The sequence below is a fragment of the Meles meles genome, chromosome 11 (assembly GCF_922984935.1).
Source record: "Meles meles chromosome 11, mMelMel3.1 paternal haplotype, whole genome shotgun sequence".
In the NCBI taxonomy this organism is placed as follows: Eukaryota; Metazoa; Chordata; class Mammalia; order Carnivora; family Mustelidae; genus Meles; species Meles meles.
The window spans coordinates 20,434,662-20,458,658 of NC_060076.1; the positions used below are offsets into that span (position 1 = coordinate 20,434,662).

Sequence of the window (23,997 nt, forward strand, 5' to 3'; positions counted from 1 at the left end):
TTGAGAGAAAACAAGAAAAAATATGCTTCTTTCTCCTTCTAGAGGCTCTCTTTACCTGGGCAGTGAATAATTAGCAATCCACAGTCTAGCAACCTTCAGGCTGTTTGGTCCTTCATGGTACCATGTTTGCTGATACTGAAAGTGAAATTAAGAGCAGAAATGTTAAGTCTGAAGCATTCCTGCCCATCTCATGGCTGTCAATTCTCTATTTCTACTGTAACTGCCCACAAAAAAGGTGAATTAGTTCAGTAATAGGATGAAATCAGGCACATGTGCTTTCTACTGTGTGTTTACGAACTCTTATTAGATTACTTCCCGTTCCTTGTTAAAAGTTTTACCAGGAATGCTATGTTTTTTTTTTCCTGAATGGGAAACCCACTTATACCTACCTTCACTTACACCTACACAGGAACCACAAACAATTGCCAATAGCTATTCCTAATTGGTGGAATCCTCAGACACATTCCCTTCCCCCTAGCAAAGCAAACCATGACAAGAGAAAATGAGAGAACTAATCCCTCATTTCCTTCACTTTTGTACTGTGAAGCCAAAGACATATTTTACCTCTTCTTTGGACTTCTTAGATTTCTCATCATCTTTTTTGGTCTTTTTTAAGGCATCAGTACCAACAACTGAGAGGATATTTCTCAACCTATAACAAAAAAGATTAGAATTTAAATGGAGTTGAGATGAGACTGTGAAGTGTGTCAAAAGGAGAAAGACTGCCCTATTCTCTCACCATTTAAGTGCCAAACAACCTTCTTTAAGAGTCAAGTTGTCATGCCTCAACTTCCAGTGTGATTTCTTTTTTTAAATTCCTTTCTTTTCTCCTTTCCTTTTCTGTAACCTGTACACTCAGTGTGAGGCTTAAACTCACAACCCTAAGATTAAGAGTCATACACTCTTCTGACTGAGCCAGCCAGGCATAACTCCAATGTGATTTCGTTCACTGAGTCTTCTTTATTTGAAGATTCCCTAATCTGAACTGTAAGCAATTACCCTATTCAATTTAAAGTCAACTAGCCCCAATATTGCTACCATTTGGTCTACGAAGACAGTCAATCTTTGTTCAGTGCCACAATGTGCCAGATATGACTGAGGTGCTAAGTGTACAAAAATGACTAAGAAGCAGTTCTTGATTCCAAGTAGCATAATCCTGGCAGAGGGGAGAGGGGTGGCAGAGAAGGTGGGTGGAAAGTGCCAGGGAACCACAATACACTATACTAAGTATTACAACAGTGGTATGTCCTGGGTGCTAAGGAGGAACATAAAAGAAATACCTAACCTAGGCTTGCAGAGGACCAGGGAAGGTTTCACAGAGGAGGTGTTTCGTAAACTGAGTCCTCAAATAGTAAGGTCAATAGGTCAAGAATGGAGAAGGACAGCTGAAGCAGAAGGTTCAACAAATGCAAAGGTCTGAAGGTAAGAAAACAGTGGTGAGCTTGGAACCACAAATATTTCAGTACGGCTGGGGCATGGAGTGCCAGAGAAGGGCTGGTGTGAGAGAGGACTGCAAATGTAAGTCGGGGCCAGGTCATAAAGAGCTCCTTATGCCTAGTAAGGACGATTTTACATTTGAGAAAGATTTCCTGGGAAAGTAGAGAGAACGGGCTGAAGAGGGAATAATATAAGCAGGGAAATGAACCTACTATTTAGGATCCTCTGACTCTTATTGGTGGACTGAATTAAGACAGTGGCAGGAGGGACTCAAGACGTTTACCTAAAGTCACAATAAGACAGACTTTGCTGTTGGCTGGAAGACAAACGATAAAGAACAATAAAAGCATACCCTTTGAAAATGCTATTAAGAAAGTAACATACCATGACAGACAATAATGAAGGGGCCTACGTTATAAAGGGTCAGATGATAAAAAATTCTTCTTTGACAGGGTGGTATTTAAGCTAAAACCAAAAGAATAAAAAGGCTTTAAAAGGCAAGAGAGGGGAACAAAAAGAGAAAAAAATTAAGAGGGAAAAACAGAAAAAGAGTTTGACTATTCAGGAGGACCCTTAAGGGTTCTAAGTTTAGTAAACTGGGAAAGAATGGCATAAGAGGTTGAAGAGCATGATCAACAGCTTTTTTATTCTATGTTTAAGAAGAAGACACTGATGGATTTAAGTAAACAATTAACACAACATGTTTGGGGCTATTGCAATGATCTAGGTGTGAAAGCAATGAAGGTAAAGAAAAGAGGACACACTGGAGGTACCTTTCGGTATAAATCTAGAAATAGAGTTTGCTGATGGATTTCAAAGGACGTGAAGCAACCAAAAATCTGTGAATGGTAGTGTTATTTGCAAGAATAGGAGAAGGGTGGGAAACAAATGGGTTCAACCTAGACATGTCCAGTTTGAAGTACCTACAGAATATCTAGGCTACAGAGATCTGTGAATCATCAGAATATACACACTAAATGATGCCACGGGAGTGGATCTGATTGCCCAGGGTGAGGGCAAAATATGGGGAAGAATTGCGATTTATGTAAAGGTTAGGCAGAGGAAAAAGGGGGCTTAGAAGAATTAGCCAGAGAAACAGGAGGGAAATTAAGATTTGGTTTTATGAAAGGGAGTGTTTTCAAGGAGGGAGCGGCTGACAGGGCCATTCTTATTAAAGATGAGTCAGTGACCTTAGTAAAGAGTAATCTTCATGTGGCAGTGGTCCGTCAGTTGGCAGCAGGGCGAAGAGTAAATGAGGGAGAAGGCCCGAAGAGAGTCAGTGCACTGAGGAGTAGATGAGCCTCAAGGAAAAGGAGACCATGGCGGCAGGAGCAGACTGTCATCCATGAATCCGAGGGGCTCGTCACGTCCGGGGCTCATGGGTCACTATTCTCCAAATGCCAGCGGTAGGCAGACGGTGGCACACAGCGCCTCCTCCAACACTGAGCACTGGTGGAGAAAGCACCGACCTGTCCACTCCCCATGTTCCACTCTTCTGGAGGACCTTTTGCACCCCTCCCCTAAGGACAACCAGTCCCCTCCCATCTGTCCTTTTCTTTCTGTCCTTTAGCTCTTCCTGCCACCCAGCCACTTGCCCAGGGGAGCCTCCGCCTCCCCTACCCTCCCCACCCTTGTGGCCAGCCAGGCTGGATTTGTAAGATACTGGGTTGATACACAGTGGTTGTTTTTTTTTTCCTTGTAATTTAAACAAGCCCAGCATTACTGGTTCTATTTAATGGACATGAGATACAGTAGAGGTTTTACAGTGATTAAATGTGCAGACTACACAAATAAAGAAAAAAACGATGAAAGGGAGAGATGGGACAGTGGACAGAGAGACAAAGGAGGTCCTTATCACGCAGATGACTAGCCTGTCACTAAGAGACTCCAAAACCATAAAATCACAAGAGTATCATCAGAGGAAAGTGCCCCTTTTCAAAAACCACCCCCCAATACTTATCGTTATGTTTTACCACACTGACAAGGGGAACGTGCGCATTGTCTATATTTTCAAAGTTCGACAACAAATATTTACTCAACACACAATTCCATATTGTGGGGGTGGGGGGTTGCATGTTAACAACTTATTCACAGTTTATAAAGAAAAATTAGTAGCAGAATAAAAAATTGGCTTACTCAGATTATGAGCTAAACTATATAAAACAACTTAGTAAGATGTGGTATTAACATTATTTGAGACATCTATTAAAGTTTTAGCTACAGTATCAACTAAAATTTGAAAGTAGAACCTTGTGATTAAAAAAGAGAGCATAAATTTAGAAAGGGCACCTTTCTCTTCTTTCAGCAGGACCCTCTCCAAAAAGCGTTATGGGCTCCCCCAAGGCCCTAAGGCAAGCCTTGACCTCTGAGTCATCAGTGGAAACATTGATTTGCCGGGCTCGCTTTCTTCTCTCAAACTCGGCTAACACTTCGGCCTGTCGTTCACTGATGTGCTCTTCAATTTCAAACACCTCTCCTATAAAAAGAACAGGCAATTATCAGCATAATCACGAGATCTTCTTCAAATGGGGGAAAAATAATTTCTTACAATTGCAGTCTGTATATTCTCTAAGAACTAGTCGATTATATACTTCATAGTTTACTGATTCTCAGGTTCTTAAATTGTGCCAAACACAAAAAACTAAATGACACAGCTTTAAAAGGAAGGAAAACAGCTCAAGTCATCTTACTTTTTTTTTTTTTAATTTTAAAGATTTTATTTATTTGCGGGGCGCCTGGGTGGCTCAGTTGTTAAGGGTCTGCTTTCAGCTCAGGTCATGATCCCGGGGTCCTGGGATCAAGCCCCGCATCGGGCTCCCTGCTTGGCGGGAGGCCTGCCTCTCCCTCTCCCACTGCTTGTGTCTCTCTCTCGCTGTGTCTCTGTAAAATACATAAATTAAATCTTAAAAAAAGAAAAAGATTTTATTTGAGAAAGCATGTGCATAAGTGCGGGGAAGAGCAGAGGGAGAGGGAGATGCAGACTCTCCACTGAGCAGAGAGCCAGTACAGGGCTCAGATCCCATGACCCTGAGATCATGATCTGAGCCAAAATCAAGAGTCAGATGCTTAACTGACTGAGTCATGCAGGCACCCCTCGTATCATCTTATTTTGACAACCTTACACCTATGTACACACATAACTAAGATGAGGGGCGCCTGGGTGGCTCAGTAGTTTGGGCCTCTGCCTTCGGCTCGGGTCATGGTCTCAGGGTCCTGGGACCGAGTCCCGCATCCGGCTCTCTGCTCAGCGGGGAGCCTGCTTCCCCCTCTCTCTCTGCCTGCCTCTCTGCCTACTTGTGATCTCTCTGTCAAATAAATAAATTCTTTAAAAAAAAAAACAACACACATAACTAAGATGAGAAAGTAAGAGTACGAAGCACCTTCAGCAAATGACCTCCTATCCAGAAGATAAAATAGACATATTATTTTAACACTTGCCAAAGCTATTCTCTAAAGAAGTCCCAATCTGGGGACATCTACAAATATAATTAATAAACTACCATGAAAATGCTATCCCTTTACTATAGGCTTTTTTTTAAATGTTCAGTTAGCCAACATATAGTACATTATTACTTTTGGTGCAGTGTTCAACGATTCATTAGTTGCGTATAACATCCAGTGCTCATCACAACACCTGCTCTCTTTAATACCCATCACCTGGTTACCCCATCCCCTGTCCCCCCTTCCTTCTATAACCCTCAATTTATTTCCCAGAGTCTCTCATGGTTTGTCTCCCTCTCTGATTTCTTCCCATTCAGTTTTTCCTCCCTTCCCCTGTGGTCCTCTGGGCTATTCCTTATGTTTCACATATGAGTGAAACCATATAATAATTTTCTTTCTCTGCTTGACTTATTTCAATTACATAATCCTCTCCAGTTCCATCCATGTCTTGACTATATAGGCTTTTTGAACAATCTAGCAGTTAGTTTTAAAACCCACACTGAATACGTGGTTTTTTTTTTTAAAGTAAGCTCCACACCCAGTGAAGAGCCAAAAGTGAAGGTGAACTCACAATCCTGAGATAAAGACCTGATCTGAGATCAAGAATCAGATGCTTAACAGACTGAGCCACCCAAGCACCCCCGAATACAAGGATTTTGATGAAAAAGTGAGAATTACAGTGGTGATACAGCCTAAAACAGTTTAAAGAGTTAAAAGTCATTAAAGTGCATCTATATAGAAAAGAAAATGTGTGGGAGGATCAATGAGAAACTTAAGAGAAGTCCTTTCTGTAGAGAAGTCTATTCATTTTCGACTCTCTGTACTGTTTGTGAATTTCTTATGACAAACATTTACAACTTTAGAGACGATCTCAGGTCATAAGACTGAGCCTCACATTGGGCTCCCAGGTGAGCATGAAGCTTGCTTGGGATGCCTGTGCACTCTCTATATAAATAAAGATATAGAGGACCATTAGTTACTGACGTGGAAAGCTAACCTCAACAGTATCCGTGAAAAACGCAAGTTACAAAGCAACTTGTATATGTTTCATTTGTGAAAAAAAATTATTTTTTACAGCTTTATTAAGTTATCAGAAAGATATAGAGCCAATAAAATTTACAGGATTTTCTACTTTACACATTACTACACTTTGATTTTTTAAGATTTATTTATCTATTTGAGAGAGAGCAAAAGAGAGCAGGCATGTGCACAGGAGTGAGAGAGAGAAGCAGACTCCAGCTGAGCAGAGCCAAATGTGGGGCTTGATCCCAGGGCCCCAAGATTATGACCTGAGACAAAGACAGACACTTAACTGACTGAGCCACCCAGGCACCCTAACACTTTGATTTCTTTTAAAATAAAAATATTACTTTTGGAGCGCCTGGGTGGCTCAGTGGGTTAAGCCTCTGCCTTTGGCTTGGGTCATGATCTCAGTGTCCTGGGATCGAGCCCCGCATCGGGCTCTCCGCTCTGCGGGGAGCCTGCTTCCCTCCCCCCCTCTGCCTGCCTCTCTGCCTACTTGTGACGTCTCTCTCTCTGTCCAATAAATTTTTAAAAATGTTTAAAAAAATATTACATTTATGATTTAAAACAGATCTTTCACTTAAAAATTGGGAAACTAAAAAGGAAAAAAATGTTACAAACCAGAGTTGCTCCAAACCAATGCCAAAACTTTACTAGATCTTCAGAAGACAAATGGGATAAATTTGAATCCAAACACACACTGATTAATTCCTGATAAGATTACTAATGACTCAGTGGAAGAAAAACTGTATAAAAGGTCTCAAGAGACAGGCTCTTTGGATGATACTGACCAGGGTAGGCAAAGGATGGCCTTACACAGATCCAGGTCTAACTGAAATTTCTGACTATGATACAAAGATAAAGAGACTCACAATTTGCATCTTACCAGAGGTTATGTTAATATTCCCTGCTTCAATTCCAGCTTTAAGTCCTTCTTTTCCCAAAATCCCAGACTCTCCTTTGGCCAGACGCTCCCTCTCCTTCTCTTCCAAACTCCCATAATAGATGTGTGGTTTCTTCACAACAGGAGCAACTAAGTCATCAGGTGCCTTAGTTTTGGTTGCCTGATAAATCAAAGACATGGATTAACCTGAGCCTTAATCTCAGTCATTTATTAGGCTCCGCTGAAGGATGGAGCGCCTCAAAGGAAAGAACAAGTTGGTCACCGGTTAAGATATCTTCATGCTGGGGGCAGCCGGGATGGGGGTGTCTCTCAATTACTTAGGTTTTGCAGATAGGAAGAAGTTAATAAAACTAGTTAATTACTCTTGGTAATTTTTCTATCACAGATTTGCTTTGGAACATAGTTACATCATTCCGTTGCAATCTCCTCTTGGGTTTTACGAAACTTCCAAGGCTACTGCTCATCACAGGAGAAATATCAAGGACCGTAGGACAATATATATGAAGTTAGGAAGTCTTACTACAATTAAGAAATGTGACGTACACATAAATCTGAGCCGAGACACTACTCCCTTCCAGAGCTCCGTTTTTGGACCAGCTGGAAGAGGTATTTACAGTTCGGGGCTGTAGTGAGAGGTGCAAATGAACTAAAACACCGGAACGCACTTAGTGATCAAACGCTGCTCCTCTAAGGACCAAGTCTCGCAGCCCTTCACCTCAGTCCTCCACCACCTTAGCCCGTTCCCAAGCAGCCCCTTCTCACAGAACCGCTCCTCCCGCCCCCAGGCCCCTCCGTGTTCCTCGCCAGAGTGAGCTGAGATCCGTACCGTGGAAGAAGCTCGTGAGGTAGCCATACTGAGCTCCCGAGCCGCGAAACCACAGCAAAAGCCGAGCTCTACGTTTCAGACCTTCCACCGCGCGCCCAACAAAGCGGAAGTACGTCAAGGATCGGAAGTGGGCCGAGGGCAGACGCAGCGTCGCGGGAGGCGTGGAGCATGATGGGAGTTGTAGTACGGAAGCGTCGTGGCGCAAAGAGTAACGTGAACCATAGAGTCTCTGAGAAAAGCACGCGCAGACGAGGTTCTGCCGGGGAGAGGCTCAAAGCAGTCTGGGAAGTGTAGTCCAGTTCGCTTCGCAGAAGATTCGCGGTGGGCGCCGGGGTTCCGGGAAGAGTCTGAGCCGGCTTGAAAAGAGGTAGGTTCGTTGAGTCCCGCGGCTCGGTGCTGAACTCCGGAGCGAATGGAGGGCTTTTCAGCCCTGACGTCGCCCCTGGCTTTCCGAGAGGCTTCCGTCCTCTTGGAGCGGAGGGCCATGAGGCCATGGAAACCCTCGCTCTGGACCCGGGAGTGCCACTCTGGAGCTGCGGAGGGAGTGCTGTTCTCCTCCGCTGTCGGGAAGTTTTACCAGGCCCTTCCTCTGAGCTGGGGGAATTTTTGGTGGATTTGGGCAGTGGCGGCAGATTAAGCTCGAAGAGCCCTCTAGCGCAGAAATAAAGTAAAGATCCGGGGAGGAGCCACGGCCTGCTGTTGTCTGTCTTCAGCCCGGTCTTTGTATCTGACTCATAGGGAGAGGATGCCTGTGAGGGCGTCAAGGGCACACCCCCAACTCTGCGTGGCCCTGTGTTCCGCTGGGGACTGGGGCAGCGGAGATGAACAAGACCAGGGCTTTGCCCTCGTGTCGGGGGTGGAGACGCTCAAAATATTGGTGTTCCTCGAGCTGGGCAGAGCCCCCTCCCCAAACCTCTGCAAGGACAATTAAGATAATAATAGCTATTATTTATTGGGCGTTTATTAAATGCCATTTATGTTCCAGGAACTTACAGTGCCTTGCCTCGTTCAGTCTATACGACAGAGTACAGAACAGAAGGAGACTAAAGTCTAGTGAAAGATGAAACTGACTGTCCAAGATCAGTGGCTTGTGGGATTAGAATCTGTCCTCTGCCCTTTGCCTCTTGAGGGAGCACCTTTGCCCTTTACTCTGTACTGCCTCCCAGTGGCGAGCTTTACACAGTTTGCAGAAAAGGGACGAAAATGTAAGAAAATGTAGAGCAGGGCTTTTCTCTTTTAAATATTCTTTACTTCCTTACTCTCCCTTGGAATTTTGGCTTACTCTACCATTTGTTTACATTGGATTTAAGATCGTTTCTGATTTATTTATTTATTTATTTTAGTTTTGTCTTTTTTTAAGATTTTATTTTTAAGTAATTCTACACCCAACCTTGGGCTCAAACTCACAACCTGAAAATGAAGAGTCCCATGCTCCACCGACTGAGCCAGCCAGGTGCCCTAAGATACTCTCTGAAACTATATAAAACAATATGAAATGTAATGTGCCAGTGTTGAGAACATCACCTGTTCTGTTCCAAGCTTCATAGAAGGATACATTTCTTTCTTTGTATACTTTGTAGTCTTTAGCTACATCCTAGAAAGATCTAATAATAATTTATACCCATACATACTTTTTAAAAAATATTTTATTTATTTAAATAAAAGAGAGGATGTGTGCATGTGCCCACGAGCCAGGGGAGGGGACTGGATTCCAGGACTTGGGGATCATGACCTGAGCCAAAGGCAGGTACCCAACCGATTGAGCCACCCAGGCACCCCCCCCCGCCTTTTTTTTTTCCTAAGTAGGCTCCATGCCCAGTGTGGGGCTTGAACTCATGACCCTGAGATCAGGAGTCTGATGCACTATTGACTGAGCCAGCCTGGCACCCCTATAGCTGGACGTACTTTAAAGGAGCTTTCATTTACATCATTCTCATTTAATCCTCACCACCTAGACCTGTGTGTAAGTTGTACAGGAGGCTGATATTTATTAACCGAACTGAAGAGCTTCAACTTCATTTATAAAATAGAGGTAATTTTGCCAGCAGCACAGGGTCCCTGTGTTCAAATAAAAATGTAAAGAATAGGAATGGGAAAGTGTTGCACGGTGCTCAAGAAAAGTTCATTTCACTTTATTTGGGTGTCTCAGTTTATTCACCAACACATGTACTCTGCTGGGTGTTATGGAAAATATAAAGATGATGCCATTAACAGGTATTAAACTGACGTGGTGAGTTTCATCATCTTTAAAAAAAAATTGGTTCTTGTTAGCATAAGCATTATCTTGGGCTTTCAGCCTCAGGATTGTTTTTTTTGAGCCTCTTTGTCTATTTGTTCTCTCTCTCTTTCTTGCCTTTCTCTGCCTGCCCTTCACAAGTCAGCTAAGAGATCTCCTCCAGGAAATCTTCCATGTCCCTGTCTACCCCACACACCACCCAGACTGGATTGGGTGCCTGTGTGATGCCATTCATTGCCTTGTCCTCCATCTGAGTCCTTATTAGAGTGTGTTGCAATTTTCTGTTTACGTGTTTGTTTTCCCCACAGGCTGTGACTATGCCTTTTAACTCTGGAGCAGGAGCACAAGAAGTGTTTGTTTAATGAATGACCTTTCCATTTAGGACCTGTTTAGACCCTGAGGATAACTCTGTGAATTGGTGAGTTATAGGGAGTTTTCATGAGATTTAGTAAGCTGATTTTAAGGATTCAGGAGTGACCACAGATCTGTCACAGTTCTCATGCAGAGTTGATCTCATTTATTGGCGTATGTACTCTCCCAGTAATTATACTGAATTAAGATGTGTTATTTTAACTTTATTCTCTGAACTAGAATAATTCTTTGGATGTGATTGGAATCTAAGATTAAAGTGATTGTTGCCTAGAATTCTCTCTCTTTTTTTTTTTAAGATTTTATTTATTTATTTGATAGACAGAGATTGCAACTAGTCAGAGAGGCAGGCAGGGAGAGAGAGGAGGAAGCAGGCTCCCTGTTGAGCAGACAGCCCGATGTGGGCCTTGATCCCAGGATCCTGGGATCATGACCTGAGCTGAAGGCAGAGGCTTTAACCCACTGAGCCACCCAGGTGCCCCGAATTCTCTTTTTTATAGGTAGCTTGCTCTTTTTTTTCTTGAAGACTTTTTTTTTTTGAATTGCAGAGTTATGGATCTCCATCATGTAATAATCACTCATCTAATGACTTAGAAGTCGATGTGTGAGCCCAAATGAGTCTTTTGTATCACCATTCCTTTAGCATGTATGCTGACAGATTGATCTTGTATTTGTAGCCAAGCTTTATCACCTCCAGTTTTTCCTCCTCTGCTATTTCTAACAGCTGATAGTTCTCTGGGTCTGGCCTTTAGCGTTGATCTCAGTATGCTGCGGCGAAAACCAACCCGCCTGGAGCTGAAGCTTGATGACATTGAGGAGTTTGAGAGCATTCGAAAGGACCTGGAGGTAAGAGTACAACTTTCCAAATCCTTAAGGATATTTAAAACAATAACTTTAACTTTTGAAATCCAGACCCTTTTACCAACACCTTATTGAAACCTCTATGTGGTTGCTGGACAGGGTTTCAAACTTAATGTGTCAGTTTCCTGTGGCTTGCCATAACGAATTACCACAAACTTGGTGGTTTAAAACAACAAATTTATTCCTTTACCATTCTGTAGGTCAGAAATCTGAAATCAGTATCACTGGTCTCAAATCAAGGTGTCAGCAGGACCACGTGCCCTCCAGAGACTGTAGAGAAGAAGCTGTTCCTTGACTCTTTTCAGCTTCTGGTGGCCACTGGCATTCCTGGACTTGTGGCCACATCTTTCCAATCTCTGCATCCCAGATCACATTGCTTTCTCTTGTTGTGTCTGTGAAATCTCCCATTGTCTTCTTTTACAAGGATACATGGAATGGCATTTAGGGCCCACCCACATAATCCTGGCTAATGTCTCCATCTCAAGATCCTTATCCCATTTGCAAAGACCGTTTTCCATATAAGGCAATGTTCAGAGGTTCAGGAATTAGATCCTGAGAGCTTTGGAGTCACTGTTCAGTCTCCTGCACTTAACATGTTAAAATAAAAGACCTCTTGATTTCTTCCTCAAGCCAGTTTCAGGTGTTCCCTGTGTCAGTATCTGCAGCTGCTCAAGCCAGAAACCTAGGAGTCACTCTTGAGTTCTTCCTTTTCCTTACCCTTTGGGTTCACCCTGTGCACCTCCACGTTACTACCTTAGTGCAAGTAACCATCACCTCTCTGAAATTTCAGTTGCATTCTCAGTATCTTCCTGCTTCCATTTTTGTCTTGTTAATCCATTCTACATCAGGTTTTTAGAATGAGCCTTTCAAATTTTCAGATCATGTCATTTCCCTGCTTAAAACTCAGTGGTTTCCTGCACTTAGAATAAAATTTCAACTGCTTATCGTGGCCTACAAAATTTTGTATGTTCTGGCTCCTCAGAATTTTGTATGTTTCAGCTCCTGCCATTCTTTGCCTTGGCCTCTGTACCCCAAGCACGTTGGCTTTTTTTCATTTCCTTGAACACCCCAAGCTGTTCATCACTCATGGCCTTTGTACATGTTACTTTCCTCTTCCCGTCTTCACGTCTGTTTAAATGTCATTTCTTCAGTCTGAGAGGCTGCTTCTGACCCTAGTCAGATTAGGGGTGTCATTCCCATCCATGCTGTTCCTCCTTAGGGTTTCTCAAAGCACTTTATTTTTACTGTATATATTTTTTAAGTAATATGTATGTCCAATGTGGGGTTTGAACTCACAACTCCAAGCTCAAGAGTCACATGCTCTACCAACTGAGCTAGCCAGGTGACCCAAAGCACTTTATCCTTTTATTTTTATAGCATTTATTATAATTTACAATGATTTGTTTATTGTAGCATTTACATTAGGAAACCTGATTGTAGGAATCACGTTTGTCGTCTTCACTGTTGAGTTCCCAGCATTGGGGAAGGAGCTCGTCCCTGCATCATGGTAGAAGCTCAGTATGTATTCTTCTTTAAAATATTTATTTATTTATTTGAGAGTGATACAGAAAGAGTACAAGTGGGGGGTAGGGCAGAGGGAGAGGAAGGGAGAGAATTAGACTCCCTGCTGAGTGCAGAGCCCAGTGTGGGGCTCGATCCCAGGACCCTGAGATCATGACCTGAGCTGAAGGCAGATGCTTAACAGACTGAGCCACCTAGGTGCCCCATCAATATGTATTTGTTTTGATTTTTTAAAAAAGATTTATTTGACAGACCATGAGAAAAGGAACACAAACAGGGAGAGTGGGAGAAGGAGAGGGAGAAGCAGGCTTCTTGCCGAGCAGGGAGTCTGATGTGGGGCTCGAACCTGAGCTGAAGGCAGATGCTTAATGACTGAACCACCCAGGTGCCCCTCAATGTGTATTTTTAAGTGTAGCTTATCCCACAGTATTAAATGATATCCATTAATAAGACAAACTCTTCAATGGCTCTGAGAGTAAAGTCTAGATCCCTTAGGATGGCATATAAGGTCATTTGTGGCCTAGTCCTTGCTCATTTAACTTTATCTTTACGTTATCTTCCACTGTTAGGTTATCTTCAACTTAAATTTTGGTGCATCTGCACCCTCGGTTGCCTTCTCCTGAAGTGTCCTTTCACTACAATTTAACCTTTAGCTGTAATGAGTCTCATAAAGTGTTGGAATGCTGAACTTTGATTCTGCAGAATCAGCTCACTGTTGAGTTAGTCTGTCTACTAAAGGCAATTATCTAGTGCGTTTGACCTGTTTTGTTTTTAAATTTTATTTATTCATTTGACACAGAGATCACAAGTAGGCAGAGAGGCAGGCAGAGAGAGAGAGAGGGAAGCAGACTCCCCGCTGAGCAGAGAGCCTGATGCGGGGCTCAATCCCAGGACCCTGGGATCATGACCCTAGCCGAAGGCAGAGATTTAACCCACAGAGCCACCCAGGTGCCCCTGACCTGTTTTAGAGCAACGTAGGGAGGGATAGATTTGCCCATGACTAAAATGAAATTACACCAATAGAAACTGGTATTTCATTTGTTACTGAAATTAGTTTAATTACATTTTGATGACTGGATTCTGAAACAGTCAGCAGTTGTTCATGGTGGGAAGCCTTTTAAATGATTTCATACCATTTGGACGTTCTCAGTTTCTCATGGCTTATAAAATGATAATATCTTTCACCTTTTAACCTGTTTTCACTGAGCTATTTGTAATGTTACTTACTGGTAGTGTAGACTCACTAGAGAGTAACTCAGAAAGGTCATTTTATACACACACACATATATAAAGTAATATTTGACTTAGTATGATACTATGACTGGCAAGGCACTTAATGCTGAGTTCATTAGTAAGTTGTGAAGAATGGGGGCGATTCCAGTGGTTAGAGGAGTCAAGCCATTCTTCTAAGGAATGCTAGATAAAATATTTGTTCGCTTTCTCAGAGAACATTATTATGTAATATCCTCTTTTTAGTCAGGTCCTGGTGGTTATGGGATAAGGGTTAGTCTGTCCTTGAAAATGATCAAACTGAGGGCTACCTGGCTGGCTCAGTTGGTGGATTGCGCAACTCTTGATATCGAGGTTGTGAGTTCAAGCCCCAGGTTGGGTGTAGAGATTACTTAAAAACAAGATCTTAAAAAAAAAAAGAGCAAACTCAGATATTGACTTGGTGAATTCTGCAGTTACTTGTGACTTAAGAGCCAAACCTTTTTTTTTTTTAAGGTTTAATTAATTAATCTGAGAGAGTATGTGAGCAGGGGGAGGAGCAGAAGGAAGGAGAAAGAATCTCAAGCAGACTTTGGGCTGAGCTCCTGGAACCCCACGCAGGGCGGGATCTCATGACCCTGAGATCATGACCTGAACTGAAATCAAGAGTCAGACACTCAACTGACTGAGCCACCCAGGCACCCCAAGAGCCAAACTTTTTACCTGAAAACAAAACAAAAACCTCGAAATTCAGGTGTTTTAATAAGACAGCACAAAATCTTGTATTCCTGTTACATTTAATTTCATGGTGTCAGTGAAACTCTTAATTTCTGGTGGTTATTGCTTTACCAGTCACTTAATCTTTCCATCTATTCTCTTGAATAATACCTTTACTGAAACACCCTTTTCTGGGTGCCTGGCTGGTGCATTTGGTAGAGCATCCAACTCTTGATCTCGGGGTTGTAGGTTCAAGCCCCCTGTTGAGTGTAGAGATTACTTAAAAATAAAATCTTTTTTTTTTTTTTTTTTTAAAGATTTTATTTATTTATTTGACAGAGAGAGATACAAGTAGGCAGAGAGGCAGGCAGAGAGAGTGAGAGGGAAGCAGGCTCCCTGCCGAGCAGAGAGCCCGATGCGGGACTCGATCCCAGGACCCTGAGATCATGACCTGAGCCGAAGACAGCGGCTTAAACCACTGAGCTACCCAGGCGCCCCTTAAAAATAAAATCTTAAAAAAAAAACAAAACACCCTTCTCTCCTCCGTCTGCCAACTTATCTTTTTTTTCTAGTTTTATTGAGAAATAACTGACATATGCCACTGTGTACTTAGTTTAAGGCGTAGTGCATGATGGTGTAATATACATATATTGTGAAATGATGACCACAGGAGTTTCAGCTAACATCATCTTCTCCTATATTATTTGTTTTTCTAATTGCAGTTCCTTGCTCTGAAGCTCCACCATGACACACCCAACTCCTTACCTCTTCTTTGTATCTTCTCACAGTATGGACCTTCCTCTGTCATACCATGATCACCCTATGTTGTCATTGTCTATTTACTTATTTCCCTGTTAGACTGTGACATCCGGGAGGGTAGGGGTTTTATCTTTTCTCACTACGTCCCTGTATCCCCGCTTGTCCGCTTATTCATTTTTTTCTTTTTTTTTTTTTTCCGCTTATTCATTTAAACCTAGGATTTTACATTATTGTTCTGTAGGCGGTAACGCTAGCCTTCACCCTATGCCTAGTGCCTGGCAGGTGCCAAATAAAGGTTTGCTAATGGAGAGAATGTTGCCTTAATCCTAAGATTTTTATACTTCCAGACCCGTAAGAAACAAAAGGAAGAAGTGGACGTCGTAGGAATCAGTGATGGAGAAGGCGCCATTGGGCTCAGCAATGACCCCAAGAGCAGGGAGCAAATGATTAATGATCGAATTGGTTATAAACCCCAACCCAAACCCAACAATCGTTCATCTCAATTTGGAAGTTTCGAATTTTAGAGGCGGATTATCTTGCATGCCAGAGCCCTGGAATGGAGTAGAATGATGGCAGAAGTACAAACAAGATTTAGAGAACTGAGTGCTTGCAGTCAAGCAGAATGTTTTCCTCCTGCAGAGAAATACTTCTGCATGAGATTACTGATGCTTAACTTTTGCTCGAAGTGGAAATCGAAACTCTAGTTTGTCTCCGGAAAATCTGACTCTATAAAACTTGTCTCATTTTTGTTTTTTAAAATAAATATATTTTTGGAAAAGTGTGCGACACCCTTAATGAAGCATAATCCTAGCACTGTTAACCCTCAGACTTTAAAAGGTAACTGCTACGAGCGGTAACATCACTCTTCCCACCTTTATTGAGAGACTTGAAGCACGGAACACCTGCATTTGATCCCTGTCACTGACTTTCTTCCAACTCATCTGTTCAGCAAGTACTTATTGAGTGCCTGTTATGTGCCAGATACTATTCTAGGCACTTAGTAACATCAGTGAACAAAATCAAAGATCCCTGCCCTTGTGGAGATTAGATTCTAGTGATTTTGTGTAAATGTGATCAAGCTGTGGGTTTCCAGAATCTGTTTACAGAATGGCGTCGTAGCTAGTCTGAGTGTAATTTTGGGGGGCACAGTGGAGGGAAACACAATAATAGGAATGCTCCTAAAAAGAATTAGCGTCACTCTGGTTTTCCTTCCTTTTCCAACTTGACTAAAAATTTTTCCCGAGGAGCCAATTGAGAGGATGATTTAGAATCATGTCCAGGGTGCCGGGCTCGCTCAGTTGGAGGAGCACGAGACTCGTGACATCGGGGTCATGACTGCCAAGCCCACTTTGGGTGTAGAGATTACTAAAAAAAAGTAAATAAAGTTAAAAAAAAAATCATGTTCTGTTGTTTTTACCATTTAATTCAACTATAGGGAACTGCCAGCTGTGGTAGAAGGAACCTCTAGAATCATCAGTTCTAAAGAGACCCCTTAGCAAGATTTTACCCCATCTTTCTAGGGGTAGGTTAAGGCTGGGTATTCAGAATGTGGAGGAGGGGGCGCCTGGATGGCTCAGTCAGTTAAGTGTCTGACTTCAGCTAGGTCATGATCTCGGGGTCCTGGGGAGTCTGCTTCTCCTCCCTCTGCCCCTCTCCATGCTCATGTGCTCTCTTCCTTTCTCTTTGAAGATGGATAAAATCCTTAAAAAAAATAAAAAGAATGTGAGAGGCAGGGAAAGGAGAATATATAGTTTCTCTTCTTCCTCCAGCTATTCTTTTTTTTTTTTTTTTTAAAGATTTATTTATTTGACAGAGAGAAATCACAAGAGAGGCAGTCAGAGAGAGAGGAAGGGAAGCAGGCTCTCCGCTGAGCAGAGAGCCCGATGTGGGACTCGATCCCAGGACCCCGAGATCATGACCTGAGCTGAAGGCAGCGGCTTAACCCACTGAGCCACCCAGGCGCCCCCCTCCAGCTATTCTTACAAAATTTTTATTCTTCCAGTCTGATCAAGGGCCTTCAATTTTGTAATTTTAGTCTTGAAGACACAGCAAGTCAGGCTCTAGATAGGAAAACTGAGTAATATCACCTTGAAGCCCACAAAGGCCAGTATGGAAGGGCAAAAAAAACCGGGAGAAATGGGGCACCTGAGTGGCTCAGTGGATTAAGCCGCTGCCTTCGGCTCAGGTCATGATCTCAGGGTTCTGGGATCGAGCCCCACATCAGGCTCTCTGATCAGCCCCCTAACTTACCATTTTTAAAAAAACTTTTTTTTTTTAAAGATTTTATGTATTTGACAGAGAGAGAAAGAACAAGCAGGGGGAGCAGCAGAGGGAGAGGGAGAAGCAGGCTCTCTGCTGAACAGGTAGCCAGATGCAGGGCTCAATCCAGGATCACGACCTGAGCCGAAGGCAGGTACTTAACAGACTGAGCCACCCAGGGCCCCCTAGCATATCATTTTTATTTTTATTTATTCATTTATTTTTGGTGAAAAAAGGTTTTATTAAAGCATGGGGACAGGACCCGTCGGCAGGAAGTTTCTGCTTGTTATTTTTATATTTTTTAAAGATTTATTTATTTGAAAGAGAAAGAGAGTGGGCAGAGGGAGAGGGAGAGACAATCTTCAAGTGGACTCCCCACTGAACACAGAGCCCCACACCTGGGCTTGATCCATGACCCCTCAGATCATGACCCGAGCTGAAACCAGAAGTCAGACACTCAACCAACTGAGCCACCCAGGTGCCCCAAGGTTGTCATTTTAAGTAGAATAAGAAGAGAGTGAGAGGAAAACATAAAGGGATCTTGCAACTTAAGACTGACATCTTAAAAATTGATGGTTGGGATGCCTGGTTGGCTCAATCATTAAGCGTCTGCCTTCATGGGATCGAGCCCCACATGGGGCTTCCTGCTCAGCAGAAAGCCTGCTTCTCCCTCTTCCTCTGCTGCTCCCCCTGCTTGTGCTCGCTCTCTTGCTCACTGTATCTCTTCATCAAGTAAGATTAAAAAAAAAAAAAAAGTGATGGTAATGGCCAACGAAGAGATCACTTATTCTCCTATCTAGGTAGAAAGACATGCATAGAATCACAAAATCAAAATATTTATTTTGTTCTGTTACATATGACACTGTTAAAATATTCCTACTACAGCAATACTGCTCTCCAGGAGCTTACAATCTAAAACGGTCAACATGAATTGTAGACTCAGTGATTAAGGCATTATATCAAATGCAGACTTTGTATCTTTAGATTTATCTTCTGAAAGCAGCAGCTGGAGAGAGCGGGATCAAAATGAAATGACATGAACGTGTAACCCCTGCCCCCTCCCCTTCCAGCTCCTTATAAGAAACCCCTTGTGGCTAGAGGCCAAGCCCAGAGCCTCACAGTCTGAAATAGAATTCCAGACAGCCCTACCATAGAAGTAGTGAAGAAACCTTAATTTCTAATTCCCTGGTGGACACAGAGGATTCCCCATTTGTGGGCAATGAGGGGCTGAGTGTTCCTCCAACACAGATTGGAGAAAGCAGTTAAGATTCTGTGACTCTGTGGATGGTACCAGTAGGTAGCCCTTTACCAGCCTTCTAGCAATTCCAACAGGACAATTTCTCCCCGAAGGGTGCGTCAGGTCTCTACTAAGTTTTACAACTTCTGGTTGGTATCTATCTCCACTGCCTCAGGAGGGCTAGGGAGATTTCATAAACTAGACACATGGGATTAAACTGAAAGAAAGGGAAAGGAAAGCACAATAAGGGGCCAAAGAAATGGGGATACAGGCTTCTAAGACAGGTGAACAGAGAAGGAGGAAAAGATTTTGGGTCTTTTGGATCTTGGTTCTTTTGGATCCAAAAGAACAAAGAAGTCAGGCACTAAACTCCAAATCAACAGGGAAACAGAAATGAAAGTCAATGAGATCATTATCATAATCTAAGAGCTCAAGAAAGATGGAATTTAAGCTTTAAATTTTTTCTCCTTCATAACTTTTTCCTTTGGCAATGTAATCTAAGAACTGCTGGAATTCAGGTTTTTTTGTGACACTTTGTCATAAACACTGAAAAACCTATCCCAGACTGATGTTTCTCCACTGAGTTTCAAATTCACAGCATTTTGTCTTAACTGGCCTTGATTTTTCTTACCTTACTGATAAGGTCCTGTTTCTGAAAGGGTATTTTATAGCAGCTTAGGCCAAGATTTCTAGAGAGCAAGCACCAGGGTCACTATTCCATCAGTCTTCTTTTATTTCGCACGGTTTTATTATTCCTTGGTTTCTGAGATAATAACTGGGAACTTATACCTTCATGTTGGACTCTGTCACTAACCGTCATGCACCGCGCTCATGCGAAGTAGCAGCCCCACAAGGGGTTGGAATGAGAGAAAAGCACAAAACTCTAAATGTTCGTTCTCAGATTTTACCCCTGATCAGGTAAGCTCGTAACCTTCTCTTGGTTTAAAGCCACAGAAGTACACATTCCTTGCTCTCCAATATTTAACTGGCACCCACAGAGAACGTACAAACTCCAAAACCACAACAGAGGCCAACAGAATAGTTGTGTGTTGTGTCCTCTGCCCTGAGGCACGATTGGAGTCTAGCACCAAGGAGGGCAGGATTAACAGACTAACACGGGAAGAGTCACTTCATATAGGTTGTCTGGACTGGGGACCAGACTATAGTGTAAACTCACAACAGAACAGAATAAAAATCCAGGATGGTTCTTCATTGAGAAAAAGAGGTTTTGGCCACATGTGATCTATTGAAACCCCCAAGAGTAACAAAGACAGTCACAGAGAGAACGAGGATCTGCTTGGTGCGGACATGGATGCTGGGCCCTGAGGAAAATCTGGTCATCAGCAGACCGTACTCTAAACCTCTCCAAAGGGAGGGCTGGGCTTCTGCCCTTCTGACCCATGACTGGCTGATTTTATACTGCAGATCAAAGGTCATCCTCAATCTTCCAGCTACTTCCAAGAAACCACAGACCTTTAAAATTAAAGACTAGTGATTTCATACATACTGATAAAAGTTACTTTGGGCACAGGCCCTGGGCACACGTACACAAACCTGGAGCTGAATACGTTTGTGGAATGATTAAGTATTGACCAGCAGCATTTAGTACACGAGTGAAGCTTAGACATACCACCTACCAATCGTCAACTCAAATTCCTGTGCCCAGTACCAAGTAGCTCACCTCACCTGGTGATACTTCTTTAGTTTAAAGCAGAGATTCTCAAAGTGTGGTCCCCTGGCCATCAGCAGGAACATCACCCTGGGAACTTGTTAGAAATGCCAATTTTGGGGCTCTGGGTTGAGGCCCAGAAACCAGTGTTTTAACACTTGTTTTAACAAGCCCTCCATGTGATTCTGATGCAGGCTAAGGTTTAAAAACCACTGGTTTAGAGGCCAGCATGTGAAGACAGTAACAAAAGAAAACAATTCACACTCTTTTGCTTCATTCAGCTGCGATAGTCCAAGGTACCAAAAGTAAAATATCAATGGTTTTATTTTAAAATATCTATTTATATTTTTCTCAAATTGATTGTCATTTTTTGACATTTGTGACAAGTTCATTCTGATCAAAATGTTAAGCAGGAACACAAGCTGATGAGTCAGCCCCCCAACAATGCACACACACTTTTGCAAGCTCCAGGCCCATATTTAGTCTCAAACTACCCTTCTGCAAACTACCAAGATTTCGGTACCACTCATCACACCAAAAGGCACAATGTACTTCATACTCCTTGCATACAAAGACTGGGACTCACTTTTCAATGTTAAGTTTGGGTTTTGGGTTTAGTTGGACAGGAATTTCCCTCAGTTGCCATCAATCCTAGCTGAAGTGAATCTCTCTCCATCACTCGCCCAGGAAAAAACCCACCAAATTCACATTCTGTCTATTTTCCAAATAAAACAGGAGACTCAAAAGGAAGCAGGTAATCAAGTCACTGAACAGAAAGCTACCTGACTTGGACAAGAACATATAATTTGGATCTAGGATGATGGGGGAGGGAGGACATCTCCTGAGGGAATCTCAGCTCATTAGAAAAAAAACAGGGAGGTTATCACTTTAGCTCAGAGACTGTAGGCTAAACCTCTGTTGAGCAGGGGTGTGTGTGTGTGTGTGTGTGTGTAAGGAGATAAGGAGCGAGAAGGGAAGACTGGAGTAGGAATCATGTCTTTCAGTCTTGAACTGCTTCCCACTGCAATCAATAAGGCTGCACCATGGAGTTTAACGTTAATGGCAATGCTCTGTGATATCCACGACCACTGCCTTCTTCCAGCTGAAGAGGAAGTACCCAGTGCCGGCCCCGGCTGCTACCGCAATGCAGAGGTAGCCGTTGTAGGTCATGAAGATGAGCATGAGGAAGTAGCTGATGACCACTTGGATGATATGCAGCACTGTTTGCAGGAGGTGAGGAAAGCTCAGCATCTGTTGCCTGGAGAGTAAACAGGGACACAACCATCAGGGACCCTTAGGAGTGCTCGGGCAGCTCTGCAGATTGGTAGAAAGGGGGAGCAGCTGTGGTCAGGAGCTCAGCTTGAACCAGACTCCTTCACAGCCATCCCGGCAACTCATGGCTACTTGTGTGTTACGTATGTTGTTTACGATCCCTGGAAATGAAACGTGATGGGGCTGCCTGGGTAATAAGTATTGGCCAGATATGGTTCAATATCAGCAGGAGGAACACCGTTTGGGAGGAGAGGAGAGGAAGGAGGACTAATCTCCTAACTTACCTCTTCCTTGGCTTCTAAAAGGAACGCCCTAACCACTTCCCCACCCCTTCCCCACCCCGCACTTATTTGAACATATTCAGGACTTCCACCTTGGCAACATTCATATTCTAAAGAATGGCAAGAGAACTGAAGGTTGGGGGTACAAAACAAAGTACTTAACCAGGGGTCAGGAAGCTTGGCTAGCCCCTCACCACTCACTAGTTCCGTAACCTCTGGTAAGTCACACGTTTGGGCCTCAATGAGCTCATGAGTTACACTGGGAATAAACAACACTGTGGTTACTTGAAAGCAGCACACTGGTCCATAGGATTCCTTGAACTACAGTTCGGTTTAAGACCTACATTTCTATTAAAACTCAAGGATCCCAAAAAGCGGTGGCTGGATTATGGATATTGGGCAGGGTATATGCTATGGTGAGTGCTGTGAATTGTGTAAGACTGATGATTCACAGACCTGTACCCCTGAAACAAATAATGCATTAGATGTTAATTTTTTAAAAAAATCCCGAAAAGCATCTGCCAATCGAATTTTCCAAACTATTCCAATAGTTTGGAAAACTAGCAGTCATCCAAATGCTTTCGTTGACAGAATACAGACATCTGTACATCTTATACTGTAAACAAAATGAAAGTAGAGCTGAGGGATGAAATTTTTTATAGAAGAGAATCAATTGGATTCTGCCATTCTTCTACACCCTGACCTGAATTTATTTTAATGTGCGTATTATTATTTTGATAATTTTTTTTTCCTTTTTCAATTTGGGCAAATATTTTAAAATATAAACTCCTTACCTTCTTCCACAGTGACCAAGCTTACAATTCAGAACAAATGTTTGAGCTAAGGAGGGTTCCTATCATTCCTCCTTTGGCCTGCTTAGGATTCACAACCCAAGCCTCCAGAGACGGTTTTCACCAAGATCATACAGAGTCACTACTAACTCAACAAGAGGGCTATTGCCAATAAACAGCTGCTTTGGTGCTTAACTCATCCAGCCCTCCAGAACTTCCGTCTGGATCTGTTCAGTCTTCTTACCCAACAGTTTTGTGTGTCTCCATGAGGATGGTTCCATTTGGTCCTGGGACGGGCATGGAATTATAGCGGATGCTGACTTGTGACTTGCGCAGCAGGCTCTCTCGGGCTATCTTGAGTCCTTCATAGAACATGGCTAGTAAAAACACTGCCACGAAAGCTCCAGCCATTTCTAAGTGGGGAAGGAAAAGATGGTGGTATGGTCACATGCGTGAAGTCACTAGTTGGTTTGCTGTCCAAGCTAGACAGCTAGAGAGACAACACAGAAGAGGGCTACTCTCAATTTCCGAATACATTATATTGCTACATTTCTACTTGCACAGACAGACAGACAGACAGAGAGTGAAGATGGTGTTAGTGAAAACCATTGTCTCCACTGGAGAATATATTCATTTTCTGATTATACCACAAAAAATCATCTGAACAATAATCACCTTCAGGCCTGGCTACCTGGTGTCATAAGTTGGCTTGTTATGACACAATGTAGAATATGCAAAAGGGGAATAAAACATCACTTTAAAGTGTTGACTATTTCCTTGAACAAAGGGTTATAAAAAAGGGAGAGAAAAATCAGGAAACGCTTAATTATAGAGAATATGCGGATGGTTGGGGGTGTGTGGGTGAAATAGGTGATGGGATTAAGGAGGTCACTTGTGATGAGCACTGGGTAATGTATGGAATTGTTAAATCACTACACTGTACACCTGAAACCAATACAACACTGTCTGTTAGCTAACTAGAATTAAAATAAAATTAAAAAAAAAAATAAAGTACTATTTCTTGAACAGACATTTCAGTTTTGTTTTTCTTTTTAAAGATTTATTTATTTTTATTTGAGAGAGAGAAAGAACACGAGCAGGAGTGGGGAGTAGCCAGGGGAAAGGAGAGAGAATCTTCAAGCCGACTCCATGCTGAGCGCGAAGCCCAACACAGGGCTCAATCCT

The 23,997-nt window shown here is 42.7% G+C and overlaps 3 protein-coding genes across 7 annotated transcripts in view; 1 reads left to right on the forward strand and 2 right to left on the reverse strand.

The window, feature by feature from the left end:
• PRPF4 (pre-mRNA processing factor 4) overlaps nt 1–7,764 on the reverse strand; it is an 18,719-nt gene extending 10,955 nt beyond the window's left edge. The window contains exons 1-5 of the mRNA XM_046021898.1: nt 7,632–7,764; nt 6,788–6,965; nt 3,727–3,913; nt 565–652; nt 56–135 (exon numbers count right to left, since the gene is read on the reverse strand). Coding sequence (XP_045877854.1) covers nt 56–135; nt 565–652; nt 3,727–3,913; nt 6,788–6,965; nt 7,632–7,658 — 560 coding nt within the window. The 5' untranslated portion in view covers nt 7,659–7,764. The remainder of the gene's footprint in view (nt 1–55; nt 136–564; nt 653–3,726; nt 3,914–6,787; nt 6,966–7,631) is intronic.
• An 89-nt stretch (nt 7,765–7,853) lies between these two features.
• Nucleotides 7,854–16,081, forward strand: CDC26 (cell division cycle 26). Of its 2 annotated transcripts, none has more exons than XM_046021904.1 (4): nt 7,854–7,998; nt 10,176–10,285; nt 10,989–11,082; nt 15,651–16,081. In XM_046021904.1, exons 2-4 carry the CDS (start codon nt 10,233–10,235, stop codon nt 15,825–15,827), a joined length of 324 nt encoding a protein of 107 aa, XP_045877860.1. In that variant the 5' UTR covers nt 7,854–7,998; nt 10,176–10,232; the 3' UTR covers nt 15,828–16,081. The 2 variants fall into 2 exon arrangements, with proteins under 2 accessions (XP_045877860.1, XP_045877861.1); XM_046021905.1 differs by having other exon boundaries at nt 7,959–7,998; nt 10,961–11,082.
• Nucleotides 16,082–18,377: 2,296 nt separating this feature from the next.
• Nucleotides 18,378–23,997, reverse strand: part of SLC31A1 (solute carrier family 31 member 1) — a 40,250-nt gene continuing 34,630 nt past the window's right edge. For all 4 annotated transcript variants that reach the window (XM_046023215.1, XM_046023217.1, XM_046023218.1 and 1 more), the window contains 2 exons: nt 23,057–23,225; nt 18,378–21,726 (listed from right to left, as the gene is read on the reverse strand). In XM_046023215.1, the coding sequence (XP_045879171.1) occupies nt 21,525–21,726; nt 23,057–23,225 (371 nt within the window). In that variant the 3' untranslated portion in view covers nt 18,378–21,524. The remainder of the gene's footprint in view (nt 21,727–23,056; nt 23,226–23,997) is intronic.

Bases quoted from the DNA above. Each gene is read 5' to 3' on its own strand.
- CDC26 (XM_046021904.1), top strand. From the start codon at position 10,233: ATGACCTTTCCATTTAGGACCTGTTTAGACCCTGAGGATAACTCTGTG. The intron at 10,286-10,988 runs GTGAGTTATAGG...TCTGGCCTTTAG, and splicing joins GAGGATAACTCTGTGAATTG to CGTTGATCTCAGTATGCTGC. The intron at 11,083-15,650 runs GTAAGAGTACAA...TTATACTTCCAG, and splicing joins GCATTCGAAAGGACCTGGAG to ACCCGTAAGAAACAAAAGGA.